Source organism: Sander vitreus, chromosome 22 (genome assembly GCF_031162955.1).
Source record: "Sander vitreus isolate 19-12246 chromosome 22, sanVit1, whole genome shotgun sequence".
NCBI lineage: Eukaryota > Metazoa > Chordata > Actinopteri > Perciformes > Percidae > Sander > Sander vitreus.
The window spans coordinates 14,161,794-14,189,464 of record NC_135876.1 but is presented as its reverse complement, the minus strand read 5'-3'; the positions used below and the strand labels follow the sequence as shown (position 1 = coordinate 14,189,464).

At 41.8% G+C, this 27,671-nt stretch overlaps 1 protein-coding gene across 3 annotated transcripts in view; it reads right to left on the bottom strand.

The window, feature by feature from the left end:
• Positions 1-27,166, bottom strand: part of slco5a1 (solute carrier organic anion transporter family member 5A1) — a 37,192-nt gene extending 10,026 nt beyond the window's left edge. The window contains exons 1-6 of one of the 3 annotated variants that reach the window (XM_078280554.1): positions 26,431-27,166; positions 26,156-26,268; positions 24,226-25,666; positions 6,652-6,784; positions 6,315-6,532; positions 2,881-3,045 (exon numbers count right to left, since the gene is read on the bottom strand). In XM_078280554.1, coding sequence (XP_078136680.1) covers positions 2,881-3,045; positions 6,315-6,532; positions 6,652-6,784; positions 24,226-25,183 — 1,474 coding nt within the window. In that variant the 5' untranslated portion in view covers positions 25,184-25,666; positions 26,156-26,268; positions 26,431-27,166. Of the gene's footprint in view, positions 1-2,880; positions 3,046-6,314; positions 6,533-6,651; positions 6,785-24,225; positions 25,667-25,773; positions 26,111-26,155; positions 26,324-26,430 lie in introns of those variants that run through there. The other 2 variants (XM_078280556.1, XM_078280557.1) reach the window with 2 other exon arrangements.
• Between the last annotated feature and the right edge of the window lie 505 nt (positions 27,167-27,671).

Sequence of the window (27,671 nt, the reverse complement as noted above, 5' to 3'; positions counted from 1 at the left end):
CTGTATGCATGTGTTTGTGTGTAACAGAAATAGAAAATGTGTCTCTTTCAGCATGCTAAGTGAGAGCTAGGCAACTGTGGCATAACATTATCCTGTAAGTGTATTTTTTTGTGCTAAAACCTTGTGCTTTCTGCAGGATTAAACATGTACACAGCCAAACAAGATATCATATTACAGTGACTTACAGTGCACGCATACAGTACATACTATGCTGTAGTAATAAATGCTACATTTTATCTGGATTAACAGGCATTTGATAAATGTGTGCATGTCGGTGCTAATCTATTATAGAGATCCTACATAAAAGAAGCCATGACTCTCGTGACAGACCTTTGCGATGCTTACAATTGTCAACTGCAGCTCGTACAGCAGAGACAGAGGAAAAAAACAGACACACGGAAAAAAATAATAGAAAAATAATAAGAATGGAAAGTGCATATTTGAAAGGAGGGTGAGTGAGATTAACAGAGGCACTAAAGTGAAAAAAGTCAGAGAAACAGTCAGAGAGCAGCATAGGGGAAACTGCAGCTGATGGGGGCATGTGTGATATGTTACAGTGCTATTTCTGTAGCAACATCTAATGAGCATGTGGCAGTGGCTGCTCTTTAACCGGGCATGATACAGACTTATCAAGGTGGTAATTTGCGTGATTTTCTAATTATTCTTCTGTTTATTTCTAGCAAAGCACTGTTGGTGCTGCCGGAAACATAAAATGCATCGTTTCCTGTGCAGCTAAGAACTTTTCCCCCCAAAAACGACCACATGGCAGTCTGCTAATACAGCAAAAACAGTATAAAAGCGTTAATGAACTGAACCAAACAATATTCAATCAGTTGGCAATTAGGGCTGTTGAGCAGCTAGTTATAATAAAGTTGTGGGCCTTAAAACCAAAACAATGAGCTGAAAGACACTATAAAGCTCTGTTTAGCTGAGGAGAACTGCAGAGTTGGGCGATAATTCTCTGTGTGCCACAATAATTACTTAATAAAAACACACTCATTGTGAATATAAAATCATCACTTATAGCAGCTTTAAGATCCAATCAACTAATCAAATTTTATCAAATTTATCTGAATGTCAATCTTTACATTTTTGTTCCTAAATATCAACTTCTGTTGCTTAAAATTGTTGAAAGCTAATCCTAACTTGATTAGGTTTGATAAGATGTTCTGTGAAAACAAATACTTTTCACACACAAAAACACTGTCTGGTATTGTGGTCATTTTTAAAAAACAGTCCCTCACAATCATCAGAGAAATGTCACAGTTGGTCAGTCCATCTGTCTGCCTGAGTAAGCACTGTGCTCCCATCAACAGGAGTGCCCTCATCTCCTCGCCAACCATCATCACATCCCAGCAGCTTGGCATCATTTCAGTAGCCATGGCAACCGCACAACCCGTTTGCTCTTACCCCTTGTATCCTGGCAACAGGCAGATGAGATGAGGCAATGGTATTGTGTACGTGTGTGTGTGTGTGTGTGTGTGTGTGTGTGTGTGTGTGTGTGTGTGTGTGTGTGTGTGTGTGTGTGTGTGTGTGTGTGTGTGTGTGTGTGTGTGTGTGTGTGTGTGTGTGTGTGTGTGTGTCTAGGGATGGCCACATGTTAGGCACCAGAATACTTGGACAGACAAATACACAGGCATAATTTAGTTTTCAATCACTGGTTTCTGTAATAATCCTACCAGATTGGTTTTGTATTAGTACCACTGTCTTAGACATGACTGAAGGATTTGTACATGCTACATATGTGGTACAGGCAGAGGACAGGGTAGTGTGTGTGTGTGTGTGTGTGTGTGTGTGTGTGTGTGTGTGTGTGTGTGTGTGTGCGTGTGTCCACGTTATGATGAATGTGTCTCGTGCAGTCAATAGAGGTTTGTGTGTTACAGTCAGGGGATGTAATGGATGCTCATCACTGAATGAAAGTCAGCGATGACTCATAGTGCTGCCCTCTGGCTGTGAATCACTGTGTGCTAGACAAGGAGAGGTGAGAACAAATGTGAGCATAAGCTGGTACAGACTACAAACTAGTGCATAAAGTATGTGGTGATGCGTCATTTACCGTCCTGTCCAGGATCAGAATAAACAAAAAGAAAGCAACACACAATGTCAAACAAACCATTTTCACTGCAGTAAAAACACATATTTCCTCAAGACATAATAGTGTGTTTTTAGAGTATAATTATGTAACTATTTAACATGCAGGCTTAAATCTAAAGACTTATAGTAATAAGTTAGATACAAGACAATAAAGAAATTATTGTTAAAGTGCTGCAGACAAGGGTAATACATTCTAATAAACTCTTTGGAAAAGACGTTTTGCCTGATTGAGCTAATAGTTTGGGTTATAACAGATCTCTTCAGGGACATTTCAATAAAAATGACTGCTTTATTACTGCATTATAGGCAAATAAACACACATTTCTTTTTCCCATCTGGAAAGTCATTGCAGAGCATCCAGAGGAGAGAGTGATTCTTACCATATTTGTGCTTATTTTAAGTGATGAAACAACATTTTAATAGTCGCTTGGCAGAAAATAAATCACTAAGATTTCTGATGATGGCTAAATCATTAAAGAAATTTCTCAACTAAAAATGTCAAACTGCTGACTGCTGAACTTGCTGATTCCACCTTCTCAAATGTGAGGATTTGCTGCTCAGTTTTACATTACTGTAGAATATATTTTTCTGATACTTTAAACTTTTTAAATTTAAAAAAATACCAGAAATAATAGATGGATTAATCGCAACTGAAATTAGTTTGTTACATCACAAGTTTTTTAGATTTTTCTTTCTTCTACAGGCAGCTATATGATAACATGTTCTACTGCATAATTTTCAATAAAGTTATAGAAAAGAAAGAGTGAATTAACAAAAGAGACTTACCGGTGTATATGCTGGCATTGGAGGCGGGGATACCAAACTGTGACTCGATAAACTTGGGGATGAAGGTGATGAAGGCGGTGACGATGGCGCACTCTGCCGTGTAGGACAGGCTGACAAACAGGAAGGTCATGTTGCTGAGGATCCTGAGGGCTGCCTTGGGGAGTTCTGAGGATGGAATACAAGACAAGACGGAGCATTTCATTACTGTGCTGTAATTAACACACAATCGGTCTCTTAATTTGACTCTCACTCACGCCCACACAAACTGAACTCGACAGGATCATCAGAAGAAGTTACTGAATCATTACTGGAAAGCTGTAATTAATAAAAGACATCTGTAACCCAAATACTGTAAACCTTGTGTCATAATAACCTTGGGTAATAATATAGTAAATGTTAACTCCATCTTTAAATGTCTCCCAAACACACACATAAATAAACACTCATGCATTCAACCATGTCTCATTACATCTGGATAAGTATTCTTGTTCAGCAGCAACACACACACACACACACACACACACACAACAGCTTGAAAAAAGCTAAATAGCTACCAGCAAGTTTTGCTGTACAATGAAAGTATGTGGATTATGTGCATCTATGCCGAGAGCCCAAAACAAACAAAGCTTATCCTTGGTTCATCATAACAAGGGCAAACATGCCCTTTATGTCTGCCCGAGCACAGTGTCCATATGATTTGGTGGACATGATGCAGAATGCCCTCTTATCCCGACACTCAAAAGTAATGTAGTCAAACTGTAAGTAAATTACTGTTACCAGGCAGACTGATTTATCTTTATCTATTGATCTACTGATCCCCAAAGATAAACCTCTGATGTCACTTTCTCTCTATCAGAGGAAATGCAGCACTGAATCATTTTCAAAACAGGAGCTAATGGGGATGCAGTTTCTTACTCACAGGCACATCAGCGAGGCAGATGCTTGCTGTCATGGCAACTCAAACGTGGATCTCGCAACTCCCAGTTGAACAACTATTTCCAAAATCATAACACCACCATGCTGTCCATACACCAACTCAATAAGGTGTCTGTTGACAGCCTTAAAAAGGGGCTGTACTCAAAATACTGAAAATAAAACAAAAGAAACAGATCTCCACAATCCACAGGGACCTCAGATTTAAGATGCTGCTTTACCATTTATAAAAAAATAAATTAAAAAAAGCTGATGTAGTTTGGGCACCTGCTTAGGATGTTCTGAGGAAGACCAAGAAAATGCTGCTGCAGGGACTACATCTCCAAACTGACCTTGAGTGTGAGCAGTTAAAGCGGGTGTCTGGTTTGTTCTCTTGCCATATGACCATAACCCCAATAACAAAAAAATTATCAGTTTGAAATCCTAAATCCAATTATTTATACTTCCTAAGAATATTTTAAATAAAAGGCCACAGATAAAAAAAGATTCACATTTTCAGTTTACAGTGTGAACAGAAAGACAGGAAATCAAAGAGAGATTTTCTCTTTGCTTTTTTTTTCCTGCAGTTGAAATCCCAAAATGCCAGGAGAACGCAAACCACCCAAACACACACACACACACACACACACACACACACACACCCCCTTGATTTGGGGATAGCCGTCTCAGCACTAATTCAACTAATCTTGTTGTAGGTGGGGAAATGTTAGCATTTGTCAGTGTTATCTCAGATCAAAAGATACTAAAAGAATAGTGATGCTAATTATTTAATTCCTGTGGAGCTGGACTGTAATCTCGTCTGGAGGGGGGACAGATGGCGAGGTCCTGTTGACGTCTACAGCAGCTGCTCTCTCAATCAGACAGACCACTGGCTCGCAATAGTTGTCACACTCGCTATTTTATTGTGAGAATTTATTTAACGACTCGGTCAAACTGTATTATCCATATGCTTTCGCTTAACATTTCTCTTTGTTTAAATAATGTATCTGGTTCTAGCTTCTCCAGTATGAGGATTTGCTGTTTATCGGACAAAGTAAGACATTTAAGGATGCCAACTTGGCTTGGACGTACTTGGGTATTTTTATTTACTATTTCCTGACAAGCAATCAGTCGATTAATCGATTAAATCCGCAAGTCACTTTTATACCATCTATCAGGAACTTTAAGTTTAAACACAGAGTTGAGGATGGAACTAAACAGTTAGTCTTGGGTCACATTCTTTTTATTTGCAAGTAACTTTGAAACTACTTTTGTCCTGCTTCAGAGTAAAATATTACTTTACATTACTGTATCTGTATTTTCAGCTATTGAAATATGACTGTGATATACAGTATGTGGCTGCAGTTACTTATCTATACTAGCTACAAATCCAAGAAATGTTAAGAATTTCATCCAAACAAGTGCGTCCTTCATGTGCAATACTGAAAACATTCAGTGTTAGCATTTTTAAGGGTTTGCTGATGATCTGACAGGCAAAAAAAATGCTTGGTGAAAATAATCACTTCAGGGCGGCATATCTTTCACAGAAAGTGCTGAATAGGGAAGGACACGCACAGCAATATAATACATTACAGTTTCAAACATTGAAGTACTGAGTCTTCAAAATTGGCCATAGTTTGCACACAGCCCAAAACATCCTGCTGGGACAAGTCTCTCTCTCTCTCTCGCTCTCTCTCGCTCTCTCTCGCTCTCTCTCGCTCTCTCTCATCTATGACCATTTACAATAATCTAAATAAATATTAGAATCCCTTTAGTTGCTATGCATATAACAAGTGCAGGAGCAAACATGCATGCTACAGTTTTGCTCTGTTGCCAATATGGTTTTCTCCTGTGTGGAAATGTGAGTTCCCCTGGGAGCTCATTTAAAAAATGGAGAGACAGAAAAGCACATACAGAAACAGAGAGCGAGAGAGAGAGAGAGATAAAATCAAACAAAGGGGAACCTGGGAAACACTGGAGCAGGATACAGCATATCCAGGGGGCTCTCCCAATGAAAAACCAGGAGATTCATGGTACTGTATATCAGGCTCAGAGCAGAAAAAATGCTCTCACACCATCTCCAGTTTTCCTAATTTTATGTTTTTATTCTAGCTGAAGAATGCAGCTGAAGAATACATGATTGTTTTTTTGGAGACGTACACTGTCAAAACTGTACTGCCCTTAATTTAAAATCACGGAATCAAGTCTCCAACTGCCAGCAATTATTTATGACCTTTTAAACATGTTTACTATTAATTTCCAATGTCCACTAAAACTGCCCACGTTTACAGTTCATTAGTCAACTGTATGGACAACCTCATTCATCACAAATCAATAACATCATTAAAAAGGAGATCTCGATGGAGCATCCACGGTTAGATAAAATGACTAATCCTTGCCATTGATTAGATTATGGGCCATTTGTACATCAATAGCACACAGTTCCTATATGTAAGGTACTTGTAACACCTCCAGAGGTGGGAAAAGAAGCATGACATTATCAGATATTATCTTTTCCTCACCTTTGATGTCCTTTCCAAAGCCCATGGAAGAGGTGACGTTCTGATCTTTGCTACTGGACTTTTCCTTCATCACATCGTCGTCGCTGGACTGGTTGCCGGGTGAGCCAATCTTTTTCCTCTTCCTCTTTTTGTGGCGTGGGGGCAGCTTTTTGGGAAAAGCAAACATGGGAAAGATGACCAGAAGCATGGCTACGGCACACAAGAGAAAGCCACTCCACCTGAGAGGAAGAAACAACAGATGGGACAAGACAAAAAGACAGTTGAGAACAGATTGATCATCGTACAGGGAAAGCACATAAGGGCTCGGGCAGTCATATAAATGCACATGCATATTTACCAGTTGCCAACAAAGCGGGGGTCACTCTGGTCGATGTTGACTACAGTTTTGGGGTCAACATAGAAGCCAATGAGGACGCCTCCCAGAAGGTAGCCAGCTGCAGGTCCCAGGGCTCCCATCACATACATGATGGCTGAAGAGACACAGATATAAGCAATCAGAAGCTTCCTCAAAATAATTTAAACTGCTTTCCTTACTGGATAATATACTTTTGATGAGCATGGTGCCTAACTTAACTCCCATTATTAAAACACTTTGTTTCAGAGAAGTTTTTTCCTAGTAAAAACATTCCTAGTAAGAGCATTAATGAGTTTTTACTCATTAATGCTCTTAATGACCCACTGTTAACTGTGACTGCTTAAATCAGACCTGTGGGAGCTGTTCATTACCCCTGATGTATCCACCATATGCAGAACACCTGCACTGAGATCAATGGGAACTCTCCACCAGCCCTAAGGTAATTTCTTACAGCTTTTGAAGCGTCTGTAACTACAGACCTGAAAGCTCCAGAGGTCTCACATTGACCTGAGGGCAAGCCTGCAGCTATCCCACACCGGCAAACCTCAGAGCGAGTTAGGGTGAAACATTAACCCTCGGGGGCTCTTAGATCCTCACTGAGGTGAGCCAATCACACGCCGTCACTTTGCCGCAGGAAGGGAAAAACGTATTAAATAACCTTAGTGGGACAAGTGGAAAAACCTCCTGTGGACATCCAGCAGAGACGAGAGTCAAAGCCCTTTACTAGCTGTAATGAGGGGGCAAACTTTCTATAATTAAACCTGGAACATTGCTGTTAGCTGTCAAGGTGTGACAGTGTGTGTTTATGTGACTGAGACGAAGGATTAGCTCTTTATGATGGTTTTAAGTGTGTGCATATGCATTAAAATGTTTCTGTGAATTTTCACCAACAAATTTTCATTTCAACTGGCAAGATGGCTACAATTTACATGCTTCTGTTGCTCCCCTCACTCTCACAAACACACCTAGCAAAATGCTCCTGTTCTTCTATTTGTGTCTCTCAAATGTCACTCTCTCGGATGCCTGCACTAAACCCCATCAGCAGTCTGTGCGTGTGTGTGCACATCATGTGTTAGTGTGTTTGTCCTGGAGTTTGTGACAGAGTCTGTGTTTAGCAGCAGGTGTGCTGTGTATCTAGACCAACACTCAAAAGTCTCACTCCCCCTGAGACCAGAGGAACACACACACACACTTGCACTCACACTTTGCCAGAAAGGAAGCTCAAAAGCCATTTCATCTCTGTCTGTTTCACCAAATGTTTCAGCTGTCCTGCCAACATTTGCATATGGCATCACTACTTCCCAAGGGGCTTGCATCTTTAACTGGCCGCATATATTCATCCCAACACTTGCTTTTGGACATTCTTTTCTCCTGATTGTGACCAATAGAGCGCATTCCTATAGTGCGGTTGCAACAATTTCCCAAAGCCCAAATCCTTATCTACACTTAATTAAATCATGGGACTATTGGGAAAAGGAGAAAGAGGGGGAACACTGCTTTAAGAACAAAAGGCCCTTCAACAAATCCTCTTATCAGTCTAAAGCAGACACACTTACACACATCAACACAACATGCAAGACAACAATGGTCAATTTCCTTGGCTCAAAAGACTGGTTACCAGTCTTTTACATTTTAGTTTCTGCACACATAAAGTATGCCTATGCAAGTGTATACATTTCAAAATATAAACAAGGTCTGTGGCAGTTTCATTCCTATAAATCTAGCAGACATGTATCACTTCACCTGCCTCTTTCTCTCTTTCCCTCACACATCATATTTCATCTTTTTAACTCCTTTCACTGTGCCATTTCTCATATCCTGCTGGCTGAGAGAGTAAATTCACCTCTGCAGTCAAACCGTTACACAATGTAACTGGAGAAATTACTCACCAGAGACAATAAACAATGAATTATAGTTGGCAAGAACAACAAGAGGTCTTATCTTATTATTTCCATCTTGAAATTAAAAACGTCTCACAAAACCTGAGCTAGTGAATCACGCTTTTTTGGTACACAGAGAAATAATTTCCCTCTATAAAGCACAGAACATAGTCCATAATAGAATGGCTGGCTATAAAGCACATCATTTTATAGATTGCAGTGTTTCAGATCCATCTCCTGCCTCTTGATTGAGCTTCAGTCTGACTCTTCAAAATTATGTTACATAGTTTTGAGCTGGTTAATGATGGAAATATGAATGGACACAACCATAGTGTGTGTGAATCAGTTGTGTGAGTCAGCTCGTCCTTTAAACCTAACAGGATTGGAAGCTTGGAATATGGAATGTGGATATGGATTTGTCACATAAACTCAATTAATGAATCATTCTCATCACCTCACAGACCACTGACCCTTTCTGTGCCCCAAATATAACACACTGGCTTGAGCCAGATACAGCGGGTGCACCCAGCCTTTCACACGTCAGGCAAAGGTTGCACACCAAGTATGGTCCTTTGGTTGCCCTCCAACCTCCATCATCCCCTGTCTCAGGCACCCAGGTGGGGCGGCCATATTTTATCCCCCTTGGGGGAATTGTTTAAGCGCCAGTCTTGCCACGCCATCCATTACATTAACAGTGTTCTGCCTGATTGGAGGATGAAGGGGGTCAGAAACTGTGCTTGACTGATCGCTCTACCCTGCCCGCTTGGCACCGAGCCAGGATATTTAGGGATGAAGGGTTTGGAGGGCTGCGGCCGGGCTGAAGGGCGGCCAGGGCAGTGCCATCGGATTGAGGAATATGCTGGCACAGCAACGCACGCACGCACACACACACACAAATGTAGAACTCATGACGTGCCACAGGCTCACTTTACTCAATTTCGCAATAGACCCCTACCAGCTGCATGTGAAGGACAATACATTATAGGCTTCATATGAATTTCTACACGTGCAGAGATAATGGGTTAGGAGCTCTCCATTAAAGTTATTGGCTTTTCACTCTTACAGTATCTTATACAAAGTCAGCATCTAAACCATCTATGTGATCAGCCAGCTTGACTTTCAATATATTGTGGGAATTTTGTGCTGACTTTGTTATATGCATTAGACATGCATGAGAAAATACAAATTGAGAATGAAGTTACAGAGCGTGCAAACTAACATGTTACAAGCAGAATCCAATATCAGCAAGATATTAATGATTATTGCACAGGCATGGGGAAACACACTCAAAAGAACTCATCAAGAAGCACTAAAGCATCAATTACACCTCAGTGACCTTAACGTCAACCAAGGTCACCCCCTCCTTGCATATTAAATACACACATGAACACTTAAAACATGCATCCACATGGGCACGTGCAAGAGCATCACGGGTAAGAGGGAGAAGGAGTAAGAGGAGGGAGAAGGTTAGAGAGTTTTATAGTGCATCATTGACCACAATTTAGTGTTTCAGCTCCAGTATTTGTGATGGATGGACACAGCGGTGTCAGGAAGAGGAGATTTACTTGACAATAATCTGGAAAGAGAATGGCAATATAGTGGGATATAGAAATAAATAAAAACTGATAAACTGAAAGATAAGTGGTAGAGAGAGAAAGTGAGGACAAAGAAAACCAGATGAGGCAGGAAGAAACAGCATAACATCTGAGGGAGGGGGGCAAGAGTGATGGAATACAAAGACAGACAGACAGAAAAGGAGAGGAGCTGGGCTGCAGTCTGTGGTGACTGATCCTGCTGTGTAACAGAGTGATAAAGCTTGCTCAGCAACATCCCTCTAATATCTCCCCTTCAGGGACCAGTGCTGCTCTGTTGTCTCCACTCCTCCACACTCCGTAAGAGCTCTGGTCCTCCTGACTCTGTATTCATGAGCTGCAGTGACTCATTCAGAACTTGTAGGAATGAATGAGGGTGAAACAGAAAGAGAAGAATGGCAGCAGAGAGGCATGAATTAGAGGCATGATTACAGGAAGGTAAATGCCCAGGTGGCTGCTAATGATTTTGAATAGGTAAAATGATCTTCACTCCAGATCAGACCCAGACTGGCCATCAGGCGCACCGGGAGAGTCATGCCAGCTTGTTGGGAGTGGGACGCTAAATATCGCCTCAAAGTTAGGCTAAATTGTGGCAAGGAAAAACTTTGAGGGGTCCCTTTAACTCTCACCTTACGGGGGGAGAGGGGCATTGGGCAGTTCATAGCGAAAGACATGCAGTCGTGGAGAATGCAGGATTTCAGCATATGATTAATGTAACTTAATGTTACTAAGCCGTGCAATAATATCCGCCGACATTTCAGCAACACAGTAAATCACGAACTATATTTGTCTTGCAGAGGAACATGAAAACAGAATGAACAGAGCAGTGTTGTTTTGAAAACAGTGTACAATGTGTGTGGGGGTTATGTTGCTCTTTATGCGTTTTTATTTTATTTTTTGATAACAGTGACACTTTTCCTAACTAATATTTCCATTAAGAACTGACATGTTGTAGGCTACTGTTTAAAAGGATATGTTTCACTTTATGTTGATGGCTTTAGTCTCTAATATGGCCATTTGCATTTAAAAATAAAGCTGCATTTTTTGTTTAAAGCAAACAGTTGAAATAAAAAGTATGCTGAAATACCCCCCTGTACCAAACCGAAAACCGTGACCCCAAAATTGTGATATGAACCGAACTGTGAATTTCATGAACAGTTCCACCCATAATAGTAGCCATTTCATTGTAGTGAGACCATTTCTTGAAACTTGACCTGTTGCTAATGTTTGACTTACTGTTTAATTGACTATTTATTTCAGCTTTATAACTGATATTCATTACAGATGATGAGATTTTACACTTTGACAAGTTTTTTAAATATGTCACAACTGGAATGGGCAACTTCCCTTCCCCAAAAGATTACAATTTCTGCAAGGAATCTGGGATAAACAGCACCCAGCTGCTTCCATAGTTGCCTAATCTTTGAATGGAATTTCAGGCATAACAATAAAATGGCATCTGTAATGCTTCCCCCCCATCCCCCTCCAATCTTGTCTGACCTTCTGGTCTCCTCACCCCTCACCCTTGAGATGCAGACAGAGCGGCAGAGGATGAAGGAAGAGAACGCAGAGCAACCGGACCTGATGAGAAAGCACATTGCACCTAATGAAGCAGCTCCCCGGTGGCCAAACTCATTACGAGTAATGAATTGATCTAATTACGTGAATGAAATAAAGGACAGAACTTTCACTGCCTTGTCAGTACACCGCAGGGATAAAAAAGGTTGAGGCTACAATTCACATAACAAAAGATTCATCAGTGTCAAACTGCACTGTTATCACATCTGCAACTCCACACAAGCTGAAATGGAATTGAGCAGAATGTGTGTATGTATGCGTTTATGTTTACATGCAGGCCATGTGCACAAAGTCTCATTTGTTTTTAGTTTTGCTTTCCTCTTGTCACTTTCCTGCAATAAAGGTTGCAGAAGTAAGAGCCTGGCTCTGTAATCCCTCTCCGCTCTCTGGCTTGAAACATAGTTTCAATGAATTATTTAGCGCTCCACCTGGCTATTAGCCTACAAAGCTCAGTCAGCCTCCAAACAAGCCTGGGAATGGATGTCACGCAGCAACACAACGACCTTGGATTTGTATTCAATGTGTTATGCCGGAGCCATCTAATCTCTAAAAGATGCAATCATATCGCCTTTTCAGCATTACTCAAGAGCCAAATCATGTTGATTTATGTAGCATTGTGCATCACACATTACCTATTCACTCTGACGTGGGATAATTATCGATTTCCACACCTGCTGTGTGACAGAAAGAAATGTACAGTAAATGAGCTATTCCGACTCATTTAATAGTGTTGGTGCGATACGTCAGCACACACTTCAGAATTCTGATGTACTGCACTGTACAGTCCAGCTCAATGCCTAAAGCTCTTTGGAAAGTGTAGCTGCAGATGACAGCTGTATGATAGATGATCTAAGCGGCTGCTGCTGTTAAAAAGGGAATGAAAAGAGAGGGACAGTGCTCTCTGTATCCCTGTGTTACAGGGATCAATTCAGTCATGTGACTGACCCCCCAAAAGACAAGAGGAGGAAAAAGACAATGAAATAGGGGAATGACAGCATTGCCATGGCAACTTGCTGACATAGCAGTGTCTTCTTACAAGTCCTAACCTTACAGTTTTGCCCAGAGGGCATGCACAGGGACTGTGGCCACACACCCACACAGTTAATATGCATTTGTTAGATGATGCCCACAACCAGAATGCAACCTTGTATATAAAAATGCATAATTTCTCTAAATCTATTTGCTTTTGAAAGCGAATGTGTTGAGTGTCTCATGTTGCATCATGTTCTGTACAGAGCGTCTCTATATAATAGCACCTGCTATTTTGGTTTATGTATGTGGAGCAGTGCAAAGTGCAAAAGAGCAGGAAGAAGAGGAATATAGATTAGAAGGTGATGTTGATTAAACAAAATACCCTCTCAACCAGTCTGGTCTCATAGCTCTGAAATCACAGTGACACATGACAACAGTAGCTCAACGAATTAAACACTTCAGGAAATCATTTTGTCTGGATGGTGCAGAGCAGCACAATGTGCCACACCACACCAAAAATCTACAGCCAGAGGCAGATGGTGAGGGTTTATTTTCACAGCACAATTAGATAGAAAAAAACAAAAAAAATAAGTCATAAACTGCGACATCATATCTTTAAATATGATACAGCATTGTTTGCGCCGTAATGCATTTCAAGCAAAAAACATGGGTTTTTTTTTTAAGTTGGAAAGGAAGCAGGATCAATGAGCTCCGGAAATCTGATGTCTCTCGCATAAATGGGCGGAACACAAAGTTATAGCCAACCAGTCTGATGTGTGTGGAGGTGTGTACGGTTATTCTGTAGCAGCTGCTTGTCATTTGCATGAAGGTAAACACGATGGACAGCCGTGCACGATGGCACTGCGCTCTGGCAAATTGCAGATACAAATTTATCAACATACCTGTCTTGCTGCATTCAAATATCTGCAGGGATTTAATGAACTGACGGAGAAGCTTTTCATACAGTATAAAGCAGCTGTGTACAACAGATACTGTAAGAATCAGTCGCATTAATGCATAGATAAAAGCCGACCGGCGTTCATGCTTTCACCACATTAATTTAAGATTCTCATTCATAGCCTTTTTGAGGTGTCTTTGCGTGATTGTGTTCCTCCTGCATTAAGCATCAGGATAGAAAAAGGTCTATATGGGTACTTGTACAAGTGCTTCCTATAGAATAAGAACAGCCAGGGAGGGAATGAGATGGAAATCAAGAGAGAGGATGTGAACAGATAAAATGCCAGGGGAAGTTAAGTAGAGGTAGGTAGTAGAGCTGGTGGACATGAATGAGAATGAAGTGTGATAGAAAACTGTCTCAGTTTCCATCAAGTGAGATTAAACCCAACTACACTCACTAATTCTCCCTCAAAGTCAAACATTCAGACATGGACAGAGAAACACATTCACACACATTACAGTGACCTGAGATGATGATAATATAGGTGGAATTGGTAACATGGAATGATAATCCTGATTCTGTCAATGTTGTGATTCTATTCAGGGAAATCCTTAATTCCTTGAACTGTACATTGTATCAAAAGGGTCCAAAATGATGACAGATAATTGCATTTCAGGGTTAAATAATATTATATATCATGGTCATTTTGGTTAACCCTTAAATTGACTATATCTCAATGCTTGAGATGACTTGAACACAACATTTTTGAGCATTTATTTCCCTGTTGGACTACCAGACGCTTTGAAAGTTTTAATTGTATGATATACCATCCATTACAAATTACCACAATGGCTAAATAAATTGGAATCTACGCATACAGATATAACCTGTTGATGTAACATTTAATGGTACTAGCAGTCAATGAAAGTTCCACAAAGTGCTGGCGTCCCACAGGCAGAACAGTGGTAAAAGGATGAGATTTGTATGAAATGTGAGCATGATGTAAAGAATATTTAAATGGATCAAGTACAGTTAAGAACTTTAAACCTGATGCGCAGGCAGTACAGACTGGTACAGATAAAGAATCAAGACTTTATCAGACGGACATAAGAACCACACAAACAGGAACATCAAAGCCTTTCTGACTTGGAAATCTGCATTCAGGCCACCCATCAGGCTTTTGAACCGCTTTAACTCCGGGCATTACTGTTATAAGCCCCTTAAGCAGACATGACTGATCACAAGGGGCGCAAAGGAATTGATCAGCATCTTAAGTCTGCTTTTCTCTCCTTCCCCATCTTGTGTTATTCTACTGTACAGCAAACTATGACCCAGTGACCTCGTCTCTCATCCTGATGTGCTGAGGTACATGATTGATGGTGTTGAAGTGAGACACACAATGAGGGCAGGCGATGATCCAATTCATAAATCTACTGTACATGCTCTACTGGAGAGAAAGGGTTTTTATCACGCCTTTTGAAAGAAAAGTCAGAAATTGTGTCTCTTTTGTTATGTTTTTTTTATACCAAATCTTCTTGCTGCAGAACAGTAATACCAACATCTTTGTCATAGTGCAAGAAACAGTACACTGTAATAAAATTTTAATGCAAACTGCTATACTTTCCTTGCAGGGGTTCCTCAAGCTCACTTCGCTAAATCAAATATTTAGAAATTGAAAAAAAAGAGAATAGATTTTTTTTTATTTTATAGCGGCTCCCCTGCTGCAGGAGGAAGGCTACAGTGCAGTAGTCAGCCAGCCAGTAAAGCAATGCTCCGACCAGTCATGAACTTGCGTTTCCTCATTCAAAAATAATGTGGCCAACAAAAGTAACACCGCATAAAGATGTGCATGAAGGATAGTCAAAACTATTTAAGCATGGCATGATTCAGCCAGTCCAAAAAGAAAAAGCAGTGATTCTCTTCAGCATGCAAGGCTTTCCTGAGGGACCCAATACTACTTTTGTGTGCGTCAGAGGGGTCACGGATCCTAACTCTGACACCAAACGACCATTTTCTGCTGATTCTGATGCTGGCGTAAGGCTTCTGGACCTGCACTCACAGCAAAAGACCACAAATCTGCTGCTGCTGATTTCTACCGAGGGCTGGGGGGAAATAGGGCTGAATGCAAAGACATCTAAATGGCAAAGTCGCAAAATTCCACTGGCAACATGGTGATGGAAGGAGAACCCAGCCAGCAATACATGTCAGGTCAGCTGCTCACTCTTCTGTGCTGCATTGAAACGTGTGACTGGGCCTCTAAATCCATCACTGTCAGATGGACAAATGCTCTGTTTGGGACAAAAGATGTAAAGTCTCAGTTTAGAGAATGCTTTGAGGATCAAATTTGATCATGTTGTTTTTTTTTGTTTTTTTTTCAAAACTATTTGATTTACGTTCACTCTCACTTCCTCACAATTTCCCCTTGTGACAAGCTAATCAAACCAACACCGTTCTCTTTAACTGGCTTACTGAAGGGATGTCATTCAAAAGGAGAGCCTAAGAGAAATGGGCTAACTCCTTTGTGCCTCTGCCCTTTTATAGGACTTCACTTTGTAATATTTCTCAGAATTCTTTCACACACTGCAACATTGAGTAAATCCTTTTGCTCTATACTTAATTGTTAATTAATGTTATCTATTATCTTTTGGGGATTTTCCTCCTAATCCATCTTTCTTTGTGATTTTTACTCCCATTCTCTTTTTACAGAATTTAAGCAAATAGACAAGTCTTTTTGTTTCTCCTCGACTAATGCTCAATGGCAGTTTTAAGCATTTTCTCGCAATGAAAGCTCATCTTTGGACTTTCTGGATCTTTTGGTTCAGGTCAGTATGTACCTTGCAAATGTACAGAACATGAGGCACAGACAGGGCAACATAGCTTGCTATGACTGGGCATTTACCTCCATCAGTTCACCTAAACACATGCAGTTATTGTGTCTTCACTTGCTTCATTATCTACTTCTGATCAAAATTGTACATCATGCAGCCAATCTGATAACACACACACACACACACACACACACACACACACACACACACACACACACACAATGTTCCAACATTTGAGAGGGTGGCAGCTAATCTTTCAGCTGATGAGGGGCATCTGGGCTGGGGGTATAATCACATTATACTTAGGGACTGAGTGTCTGTGAGTGTGTGGATCCATTAGAGTAGTGAGTATAGGGCTGTTAGTTTGCCACAAGCTTGCACCTGCAGCTTTTCAGCCTCTCTCAATAAAGACATCGCACAGCAATCTGGTCAGTGGTACTAAAGCTAAAACAGTGCCCCCCTCATCTTCAGCAAGTGCCAAGAATGTGGCCGATTCATCAGTCCATCCTCCTCTGTCCTCTTTCTGCACAAGCTACTCCTCAAGAGAAAAATAAACAAGAAAGAATGCTGATTCCAACGCAATCCACAGTCTACATTAGCTTATACCTTGCCTTCAAAAAACCATAACAAAATATCTGAGATATCAAGGCATATTCTTAATCATATTTACCACTGGTCTTTATGCCTGCATGTGTTTTGCAAATCTGTGTCCTTAGTGAGCCCTACTCCCTGGGCAACTGTGATTATTGGATTTACTGGTATCTTGAAGGATAAAAGGCTAAAAGAATATATTAATAGCTGAGCTCATGTGATCTCAGCCATGAATCTGGAATACTTTGATTACTACTTGTGTAAATAGAATTGGTGTGGCAGAACACGCAGCAGATGGGAGTCCTGCTTTCATTCACCCCGCTAGATGGTAACGCAGGTAAGAAAAGAACTTGGTACACTGTTCTGCAGCAGAGGTGCCTCCTACATACTGTGACAGAGTTGTATGAAGCCAGTCTTGATGTTGATGGGTCAGACTTCTCTGCAGTCTCTTCACACAGGCACAGATGTTCAAATACCACTGCATGCTTGCAGGAATACCAACACTACACAAAACCCTGCCTCTTGCAAACACTTGTGCTCACTCCCAACAACCCCCAAACCTCACCCACCCCCAACTGCAGGTGCACGCACACACACGCACACACACACACACACACACACACACACACAGCTCTAAACAGCTGCTCTCTTACCATTTACACCCCTCAATGGTCTACCCACAACTAGGCCCCCCAAAATGCAAAACACACAGCTACAGGAACAAAAGCCTGACAAAAATTAGCATTAAGCAGCAGGCTTTGGAAAATTATAATAAAGTACCTGTATCCAGCTTTTAAAAAGGATCCTACTGTGAACTTTAAATAAACTTTTCTCCCAAACACCCCACAACAATGAGCAGACTCAGTCAGCTAATATCAGTGGACGTCTCATGCCAAAACACTGTCTCTCCAATGAGCTGTATTGCGGTTACATGTTAGCCTATTAGCCTGAGTTACATAATGCGCAACCAGCTTAACGCTACGTTTAGTGCTTGGCAGAGTCGTTACGACAGACAGAACAATGTGCATAGCGAAATCTGCCCCGGCCTGTGTACGCCTGTCAGGCTAAATTTTTTGGTCTTAGTGCGTTTCAGCCCGTCAGTATGTGCCTGAGTGTGCACATGCGTGTGTGTATGCAGTAACAATCCCACAGGGTGAGGTCAGAAAATGTTTAGTACCATCCATCTCCCTCAGTGGGCTCCTGTCCCTCCAGGAGGCTCAACACAGATGGGTCTGCTATGTGCAGCCAGCACATAGAATAAAAGCTGAAGGTCAGAGGGGGACAAACCAAAGTCCATGCAAAAAGGATACCCAGTGTATAAAAATGTCAATGAACGAAACACATTTCATAAAATAAATGCTTTCATTTTCTCACCATGTTGCTCTAGTAGGGCAATCTGTTTGGATGTGGAGGACTGTATTTGTTGACATTATCCTCATATTTGAAAACAATAGCACATATACTTATTTCCAAATACTACAGCTTTGTTGTGCTCAACATGTTCTTACACTTATGTAAATGCCATTAACACTTCTCCCTCCAGCAGCTCCTCCTCCCTCATTTTCCATCTTTGCAGAACATGGGTCAATGAGAGCAATAGCCAGTCCACTGCTCTGAGGACAGAACACTAGAATGGAGGAAGATCTTCTTTTTTTTACCTCTGTAGCAAAACAAAACTCCCCCTAAAGGCTGAATCAACTTGAAGGGAGGACTCAGCTGAGCAGATAAGATACACAAGAAGCACAGAAGGGAATGTAATTCAGCTTCACGTGGAAGTACAGGCTGTCTCTGTCTCTCTGATCCAGAGAGAGTTGACGCAGGTCAAATATGTTGAATCCCATAGAAGCTCAGTCAGAGCAGAGTCTGTCCTTTTTGGGAATCCAACAGTACCCTCTGTGCTGAAAGCCCTCGCAGGACATACTGTACCCCTGGCAGCAGATAAACATCTGGTAATTATTGACAACAACTCATTTCCTGACTGGACACAACAGGCAAAGGAAGGGCATGTTTCTCTTCACAATGCTGATTAGTTTAATCAGAGAAAATACACAGAGAGGCTGCAGGTTTTGAGTGCTTTAGAGCCAGTAGATATTCAACAGCAAAGGACATCTGAAGTGGCCTCGTTTTTGTTTTTTTACAGGTGATAAAACACTTACAAGCAGCCCAAGGGAGATAAAGCAGTATTGTTATAAGTTATCCATCTAGACGGAAAGTATAAAGTGAGAAAAAAAAAAACATGACGCTATACAGTAGTGTACTGTACAGAGAAAATATGTTTCATTTGTGAATGAATGAGGTAATCATGTAATCCACAAGACACTCAATAAGGATTCATGGCTTCGTGGGTGGGGAAGAAAGTGTCTGCGCTCCTGATCTTTTTGCAGTTACTGTGGAACATCTGGCCAAACACATAAATTACTCCGAGATAGATAGAGAAGTTAATCAGTCCGAAAATCTTATATTTTATTTTACAAGCAGAATTTTAATGTGTAAATGTCTGAAACGCATGAGTAAGTAACAATACCCTACAGATTTTATATGCAGACAATTAAACCCTTCAAAAACTATTTTGGGGCATTTATTTCATTTTAACTCGAGCCAACAAGGTCCAGGGATCAAGGAGGATTTGGTGGAACAACATGGACCAAAGAGCCAGCAAGAACAAAGAAAAATGTCCATTTCTTTCCTGCATAGCTGAAAACAAAAGGTTTCTCAGCATTCCTGCGATCAGAAAAACCTCTTGTGGCATTTCCCCAGGAACCTTCCCACACTGTCAAAACAACCCGGCCACAACACTGAAAAATGGCCAGAAGACAGCGGCCAATGAGGCTGAGCGATGACTCCACTACAGTTGTTGCGGCTAAGACCCTTGCCTCTGGAAACGGTCTCCGCTTTAGTCCATCACTCCTACTCTTCCTGCAGACTAATTAAAAGACAAAATTGTCTGTAAGGAGTGCAGGTTGGTGGACAGAAAAACAGTAAAAGATTTAAAGAAAAGACAGAGTCATCAGTGGCACAGGATCAACCTCAGAGGGGTCAGCGGTTCACAGGGGAGTCGTAGTAGTAGCGGTCAGGGCTGGCAGCCCTACAGTCTGCAGCTAAAAAGGTCGTCTGCTGCTGAGTAACCCTGAGGGCCTGTGTGGCCAGCAGGACTGGGTGCACTGAAAGGGGGTAGAAATATTTAAAACCTCCTTGAGATAAGCCAAGGGGACAGTGAAGAAACAGTCTTCTTTCTATCTGTATGCCAGCCTCTGACAGGGCCAAACGTGTACCCTAACCAATCCTGAAATGTGATCCGTCAGCCTGGACGGGCAGAGAGAGCAGCAGTTGGCTTCTGTGTGTGCACACAATCTGCATTTGCTTTGGCTGCTAGGCAGAACAGGACACACAGTTTAATGAAAAATCACTGAGTGAGCACAGAAAGAGATGTGCCAGGGCCACAACTGATAATCCTATCAAAAAAATAAAAACACAGAGAGGTATGACTGTGAACTAATTGATCATTCCTGTTTTTTTTCTCTCTAATCTGGTAGGGACACATCAGCTACACAAAACACACGAGAGAGACTAAGAGCATCTGTTTATAAATTTGTCAGAGGGAGAGAGCAGAGAACGCACAAAGCTCCTCTCTTCCTAAAACTGGGCACCACCTCTTCCCCTTCTCTTTAGTAAATAAACAGTCCCACTGTCCAGCTGGGGATACATCAGAGGCCCTTGGTTTTTCCATGAGTATCTAATAGAAGAAGAAGAATAATGCACAAGCACCAATAACACACACCAGTATGTTAAGTTTCAGAGTCATCTGTACTGTAACCTAGTTAATGCATGCAGAGGCAGCAGGACTTTGTCAGCCAGGAGGGTTAATTAATCGTAGCCTGCATGTAGAGGGTGGCTGCATGTATATGTATGAAAAGAGGCTGCAGAGTCTAGACAATTAAAAAAGGTTATAAAAGAAAAACTGTGCATAAACAAAGAGATGTATTGTTTGCTGCAAGATGAGTTTGTACACCTCCTCCGGAATGTAATGTGGACATGCAGACAGCAATCTAATCAGAGCTGACCTCTCCATTCACCCCACATCAATAACAGCTTCTCAGCATCATTTGCTTGTAAATCACAGAGGTAGCCAGTGCAAGAAAAAAAAACACCCCCTCTCATAGCTGGAGGTCACAGCCACTGTACGTAGCTTGTAATGGATCAACAATTTAATGAGGAGAATCTAGATTATTGATCATTTAGATCTCTGAGTCACTGTTGCAAAATCAGATGGAGATGGTGACAGTTTGTTAGGGATTGGAGGCATAAACAGCAGAGACAACAGAACAAGAACAAAGGCTGGGCAGTGTTTGCAACAATTCGTAGTACAAATGGGAAACAATCAAGAACAGAAACCTCATCTAGTGCAACGTGCCACCTTCATACAAGATGGGGCGGCTCCTCAGAGAAGGGCAAAGACAAATGTTCACCATAGTAACGCCAAGAATGGTATGTTGTAAATCTGTCCGAGCAGAAAGAGAGAAAAAACTAAAGAAAGAGGCAGAAATGTGCGCACGGTAGCTACTTCCATACTCAAGCTATCAGTTCTATACTCTCAAGAGCAGGGGTCTTCAACGTTTTTTAAGCCAAGGACCCCTTACTGAAAGAGAGATGGAGCAGGGACCCCCTACTACATATATTGTATTTAATGAAGTTGCGTATTAAAACTGGGGCTACAATAACATGTAGGGCAGCCTAAAGCCTTTATACATACCCTTTTAGAGCATAGAATACTAAGCTATTAAAATATTAATTGTTGGCATGATTTCATAAATCATCTTTTATGTGGCACAGTGAATCTTTAGGATAAAATGTATCTGGGGATGGCTATCTTAAGCTTGTTTTATGGTCCTGCTGATGCTCTATGCTCTATTCTCAGAGGAAATGAGTAGGGGGAAATGCAACGCTACGAAACCACGGCCGAGCGATGTCCGTCGCCACGACGTGTAGTTAAATTTTTCGAGGGGTGCACGTCAGGCTACGGCGTAGGTCTGTGTCTCCGCGTACCTACATACGTAGCCACGGCATAGATTTAACGCAGAAGCATAAATCACGCTTTAGTGACTACCTTACCTATAGGCCAGTAAGCCTATCATCAGTGAAGATTTATATTTGCTAATAATACTAATTTTTTTTTTTACAATAATTGGGATGCCCCCCTGCAGTGACTCTAAGGACCCTCTTTTAGAGGGAATGCCCTACTGTGTATGCATGCATACACAAAGATAACATCATGAATGAAAAAAAACCACTCTCTTCCTCCAAGGACACCAGAAGTACCCCTCAGTGTAAACTACATTGTCCTACAAAAGCGTGCAGCTCCTCCCCTCTGAGCTAGTGTAAATTGAGATAGGGTTTACATTCAAGGGTGTGGGGGAAAAACCATCTCAAGGTCATTTTGGGGGAAGTATCCTCAAGATATGGGTAGCCTATATCTCCAGAAAATTAGGCTGGAAAAATATGAAAATGGCTTGGAGGATTTCTGGGTTAAAGGGCTGCATTTTCCCTTCTTGCAGAGAGAAAAGGGGATGGGTAAAGGTTAAAATGTCAACTCTTACACATGCCCAACAACGTGTTTTTTTCTGGAGGTTAATTAAAGATTCATGATGGCGAAGGTGGATTTCAATCAAACTAACCTTAAATATATAAAGATAAACCACCTGGACCTCATTTGTGCACCAAAAACCAGAACATGCCTCAGAGAATGTTAAAGATAAAAATGTAGTCAAAACACCCAGATGATAAAACTGAAACCCAGTTACCATGGTTATTCCCACTTATCTGCTCTCTGGCATGTCAGAACATGTCTCTGTTTTCCCAAACACGCTTTGCTGGAACAAAACAGATTATTGCTCAGGGAGTCCTCTGAAAACAGCCATCAAGGTCGCCTGAGCTGCTTTTTGATGCTCTGTACAAGGGGATGTCTTGACTGTGATGACTCTATGAGCCTTATGAGGCCTGGTGCGTTTTCTCTGGAGTACCTTGCAGAGATGAGATCACAGCAAGTCTGTGTTTGGGATTGTTTTCTCCTTGTTTTTCTGCCTGGTTCAATAGCTATGCTGCATTGGCTCCCTGTGACGCAGGGATCTGATCAATACTGGATCTCAGGGGCAGCGGAGCAGGCAGCGAAAGGACTCGACAGAGAATATGCTCCATGGGCTGTGTAATGTTGTGATCAAGGGCTGGTGTCAGCACCGTGGCTAATGCTGTGCAACCATCTCAGCGTTGTTTTTTGTCCAACAGGGTGCATGCAGTCCTCCTCACATGAATATACATGGACCAAATAGGAATAAAAAAAAATACACCTGCATATAACTCACATACTGAAACAACTAGTCTACAATTAATCGGTTAGCAGATCAATTGAAAGTGAAATTAACAATACTTACAAATCATTTAATCATTAAGTTATTTATCAAGCAAAAAATGCAAACATTATGTGGCCATTTTTCACTCAACATTTTTGCTATAATAATTTGCTGATTATTCAAAAATATAAATCAACAGATTATCCGATGAAAATAATCATTAGTTGCAGCCCTACACAAAAGGTCAGTGGGACAGCGTAAAGACACTACACCAGATTAAGGGGTACCCCATGTCCCAATAACCCAACTACAGTGTGCAGACAGACAGGAGGATTACTTCTGCAATCATGAACTCTTCTATGAGATATGTACAGTATGTGGTATGCAAAACCATTAAGGCCAGCTAAGCCCCAGCACACCAGATAAATTACATGATACCGGTGAAGAAAGTGATGATTGATTTTTTAAGGAATACAACAGAAAATATGCTACCACTCGAACACCACAGAAACGAGTCTTTCTGGACACACACACACACACACACACACACACACACACACACACGTTGACTTTGCAGTCTCTGTATTTACCTCAGTGTGGTGCAGAGGTTGGATACCGCGGAGATTAAATCAAAAGGACAGAGGGACCGTGGGGGGGGCAAGTGCATTGTTGAACTCTGCGGGTACATACATGCACATACGTACACACCCTACTGATAAACATCAGCAAGACCACACCAATAAACAGCTGTCTTCTAAATCTATCAATGCAAACATCTAATGCATTCATAGTGGGAATGAAATAATAATTATTCATTCACTTTTTATAAATGCCATAAGGATGGAAAATAAAATGGATTACGGGATGTGTTACCTAGGTAGAGAGATGCATTTTCTTTCTTCACATTGTCGTCCAGGTAGGTGGGCCCCAGGGTGTAGATTGGCGTTGACCCCATGCCTACAAGAATCTGGGCGCAGATGAACAGAGTCACATACAGGTTGTGCTCATTGCCTTCCTGGTCACGTGGGCACGATGCCACATTGAGCTCACGCCCGCTGCTGTTGCCGCTCTGACAGAGGCCTTCATGGCCCGTTGATGAGTTCATCTCCTGGATTTGGTAAGGTGGTGAGATGAAGTGGGGCAGGGAAAACAATGCTGCCCCTACAGCGATGACCACACCACCCACAGCCAGCCAGCGAGGCCTCTGACCTCTGCCGCCAAAGTAGGAGATGAAGACCACCACCAGTAAGCTGCCGATGTCAAAGCAGCTGACCAGCAGGCCGGACTCAGAGCTGCGCAGACTGTAACGCTTCTCAATGGTGGTGATGACACTGCTCAGGTAGCCTGAAACCATCAGGGACTGAATGAAGGTCAGGTAGCACATGCAGAACAGGAAGCAGCGGGAGTCCCTCAGGATGAGCTGCACATACTTCCTGGCTGGGATGCGGATAAGGCGGGTGAGAGAGAAACCAAGTTTTTTACCTCCGGAGCCAGCGGCCCTGTTGCCCTCCAGAGGTAAAGAGCTACTGAGCCCCACCATGCTGGAGGCAGAGGGGGAGAAGTCGGTCCTGGAAGAGGGAGTCTCTGCCTGGCTGGAGTCTGGGGTTTTGGGTTGGAGCTCGCTGCTCTCCTCCACGACCACAGAGGTGTGGGTGGTGTTGACCAGCCGAGGCTCTGCAGCCTTTCGATTTGGCTGACATGGTCCATTCAGGATGGGTAAGCTTTTGGATTTGAAGCAGGTCTCTGGGTCCATGTACTGGTCGTGGAGCTCCCGGATCTCCAGACACTCAGACAGGTCACTCCCTGTTTCATCATTGTCAGATGAAGTCATGGTGCAGCTGGGGATGCAGCACTTGGCTGTACTGAAGAGTCAGTCAGTAACTAGTGCAACATGATGAAACAGTGGAGGTGCTGCTGGAGGAACGTCTCTGCCCTGCCAGTGGGACTGGGTCGGACTGAACCCCTCTAGTTATGTGCATATTCTGTTCCACATAGCTATTTAAAGCAGCTCTTCTCTGTCAACCTTAACGCCAAAGTATTCTTACAAGCCCCTAGCCAGTAGTGATATCTTGACTGAATACAGAAGAACATCACCTCCCTTAACTAAACACTTTAGAATATTGTCTAATGAGGGAATTGTTTACAATAAATAGCTCATAAGATTAAATAAAATATAAAGAGATAACAAAAAAGGTGCCGTCTTTACAATGTTCCCCTAATTTAGGATCCCATATAGATGTTGATTTTATGGCTCTTTGTTAGATAGCTTGATCATATGGTTTTTGTTTCCTTTGTCCCATAGCTGTGCAGCATCCTAGAAAAAGGATAAAAACATTTAATTAAAACATTAACAAATATATATATAGATTTTAAAAGGACCAAATTAGACACATTTAGATACCTACAAAATCTAACCCTTACCACTTCTGGCATTCTGGTAATATGTCCACCCTGGATTAAACTGGTCACTCCATATCGCTAAATTGCTAGACACAAGAAAATATTACACCAAAAACAAAACTAAACGAACAAACAACCGCATCGGTGTAAAACTGTCGCAGCGGGAAAGGCTAAATAACACCCAGCTTTTCTTTGTCAAAACGAGAAATATACCTAGAGAACAAAAGACCACGCTGTCCAAAAACGTCTCAGTCATGACTTTGTAAAGAAATAAAACCCAGATTCAATACGAGACATTTCTGAAATTATATGACAAGAATCTCGGTCTCGAATACTAAAAGCGACAAATATTTGACATAACTTCTGTGAAAAGGCTAGAGGTACAGAAGGCTGTAATACTCACACAGGACAGAGGGAGGTAGCCTGTTGTTCTCCACGGAGCGGCCACTCAGTGAATGAAATCAGTTTGATGCGGATGGCTGCTGCCTGCTGGTGGGCAAATGTTGCCTTCATGGGCTGTCGGAAATAGTAAAATTCAGAGTTCGAAGCACCAATAAAGTGGAGGAAAAAAACGCTGAAAGGTTTAAAAAGTGATATAAGTGATGATTACACAAAGGAATTTAATCGATACATTTATTCATCAATTATATTAGACACAAGTTACCCGTGCACACTTACCCATATTATTTTTACACCTTGAACTCAAAGTAGATATGTGCTATTTTAATTATAAATGTAAAAACAATCACCAAGGAACAAGTCTAGCTTCCTCGTCTTCTTCTGTGTTATTTTTCACCAGACACATAACGCAACACAACTCTTATTTACAACCTTCAAGATACCTTGTACAATCCAACGAAGAGAATGCAACTTGAATGCAGCAAATGTGTGGGTGAAATTTTTTCACATCAGCCATATTGGGACTTTATGGCTGATGTGATGCTGATGGTTTCAGGCCCTGTTTACACGATGACGCTCGCGGGTGAAAACGAAAAAATATTTTATCGGATGTGCCTTTCGTTTATATGGCGACGGCGTTTTTGGGGCTTAAAAACGCATAAAAGTGAAACCACCCTCCAGAGTGGAAATCTTAAAAACGCTCCACCATTGTGTTACCGTCTAAAGGGTAAAAACGCAAAAGTCTGAAGACAGCGGTGTGGAGAGAGACGAGAAAAAGGCGTCCAGGTAGTCTGTTGTTACGGAGTAGGCTACAGAAATTATAGGCTACTGTTAGCTAAAAGATTTTCAATGTAATGGCTCAATATTTAAATGATTTCGACAATGTGGATAAGGTTGTTATAGTTTGATGACCATATGTAGGCTATTCATTTGAGCCGGAGTAGGCTACAATGTTGTGGATGAAGAGAAAGCAAGAAAGCGAGTGCCAGCGGGCAGAGGAGAGTCTGTTTCAGCCTCCCCTGCCCGCTGGCCGCTGCGAGGCTCAGGATATTGGTAGTGCTCCCATGGGTGCTGTGCTCAGACAAACATGCAACTCCACCTCCTCGTCTTTCCAGACAAGCTTTTGTTGTTCGCTTCATGACATGTTTTGGTTTCGCGCTACTAAGGAGAGAAGTAGAAGGAAGGTTCTACGTAGGCGCGCGGCCTTGGTGGTGTTATGTGGCAGTGCCACCTAGCCGCCTGGCGTGCATACTACATCCAATTTCACACACATTTGCGTCACCATATGCACACAGATTTCTCCCCCAAAACTCTCGTCTAAACGCGGAATAAAAAGTGAGAACGCAACGCTACTTTTGCGTTTTCTCTTCAGATCGTTTCCGTCTAAACATAGCCTCTAACGTAAGTCAAACGTGCGTTTAGCTCTCTATCTAACTACATAAAACTAAGTAAAACTGATAAGAGTAACAGCCAGCCTCGGACACATGAGCCACACCGAATACTTCTGGAAATGCTAATGA